The sequence below is a fragment of the Apaloderma vittatum genome, unplaced genomic scaffold, assembly GCF_000703405.1.
Source record: "Apaloderma vittatum isolate BGI_N311 unplaced genomic scaffold, ASM70340v1 scaffold12879, whole genome shotgun sequence".
In the NCBI taxonomy this organism is placed as follows: Eukaryota; Metazoa; Chordata; class Aves; order Trogoniformes; family Trogonidae; genus Apaloderma; species Apaloderma vittatum.
Genome location: NW_009734694.1, coordinates 42097 through 43560, shown reverse-complemented (window position 1 = coordinate 43560; position 1464 = coordinate 42097). Strand labels below are relative to the sequence as shown.

The 1464-nt window shown below is 48.6% G+C and overlaps 1 protein-coding gene across 1 annotated transcript in view; it reads right to left on the bottom strand.

The window, feature by feature from the left end:
* Window positions 1-340: 340 nt before the first annotated feature.
* Window positions 341-1464, bottom strand: part of LOC104279175 (E3 ubiquitin-protein ligase RNF213-like) — a gene marked incomplete at its 5' end in the record, with an annotated part of 42063 nt that continues 40939 nt past the window's right edge. The window contains 3 exon segments of the mRNA XM_009876368.1: window positions 341-494; window positions 1006-1184; window positions 1293-1382. Coding sequence (XP_009874670.1) covers window positions 341-494; window positions 1006-1184; window positions 1293-1382 — 423 coding nt within the window.

Genomic DNA, 1464 nt, shown 5'->3' with positions numbered 1-1464 from the left:
TTTGTGTGTGTGTGATTTTTTTTTTAAAAATAAAAAAGTCCTTTGTCTTTATTAGGTAGCTTTGGGTTGTTTTTTTTCCTCCTTCTATGATGCCTTCAGAGTCTCAGCCTTCTCTTTCTCCACCATCCTCCTGCTGCAGGAGAGCAGCTTTGGCGTGTAGGTTTGGTGCTGGTTAGTGTAAAAAAAAAAAAAACAACCAAAAAACCCACAAAAAAGAGACCACCACAACAAACACCAAGTCCAAAAAAAAACCCAAAACCCAACACCCTGAGGTTCCAGAATCGAGTTTGTGGCACCAAAACTCCCCCTGTGGAGGAAGGCCGGGCAGAGCGAGTGTTTCCTAGCTCGCCCTGCGCTCCCGCTTGAAGACGGCGGCAGCTTTCCAGGTCGCAGCAGCGTGACAGAGGAGAACCTCCTCGGGGAACAGCTCTTCCAGCTCTGTAGAGATCTCGGAGTCTTTTGCATCGAGGTAAGGAATGAGCGATTCCTTCAGGCTGGAAAACAGAACAAAAGTGGTGTTAATGGATGGTTTACAGCACCCTACAAATGCCACGTAGTGTTTTGTGTGGTAGGGATGCGCCAATATGAAGTGTGTGGGGTTTTAATATGTGTGTCTTGTAATTAAAAGGATTGAGCAGCCACTCAGATTGACAGAGGGGCTAAAGAGCACAGAAGTGGGAGGCAGCCTGCGGGAAGCTGGGTGTGCTCATGTGAGTGACCGCAGAGGTGCTTGTGTTTGTCTTTCCTGCTCATGAACAGCAGCTCCTTGTATATTCCAGCAGCGTTCCCAAAATAGTCTCTACAAGATGAAGACGCGCGTCAGAAACAGGCAGTGTGCCTCAGATCCAGCTGCGCGTTAACGCCATCGGTTCTGCTTTTTGTCCAGCACAGCAGTTATTTGCCAAGGGAACCCTTTCCATCACATGGGTTTTCCGAGCCAGAGAAGCTTAAGTTAGTAACAACAACAACCACCATGGGTTGGTTCGTGCTGCACGAGTCCGTTACCTCCACGTGGGTCTGAACACATCCGCAGCTCGGACATGTCTCAGCCTCAAGGTGATCATTTCATGGAGCTCCTGCAGGAAGGTTTCCAGCCTTGAGTGGACAAGGAAAGTGTTGAGGAGCTTTGCAATCTCTGGACTGAGCTCAGCTTTGTAGCTTGCACTGATGTCTACAAAAGGATCCTAGAAGTGCAGCGAGGAGGGGAAAAAAAACAACCAACCATATGCATTTGAGCAACTTCAGCTAAAGCAAACAGCGGATTAGACGCTGAAGTTATCAATGTACTTTACCCTTTTGAGGCGCAGAAGCTGCTCAGATTTGCGAGTCGAGAGAAGTTGCCACAGGGCTATGCTGTGCTTTAGGTGACATCGTCCAAGGGCCTGAAAGAAAAAAGGGACATATTCAGCAACCTGTGCACACCCTGCCTCTGTGGGTCACGACTGCAGAGGAGCACAAGCACAG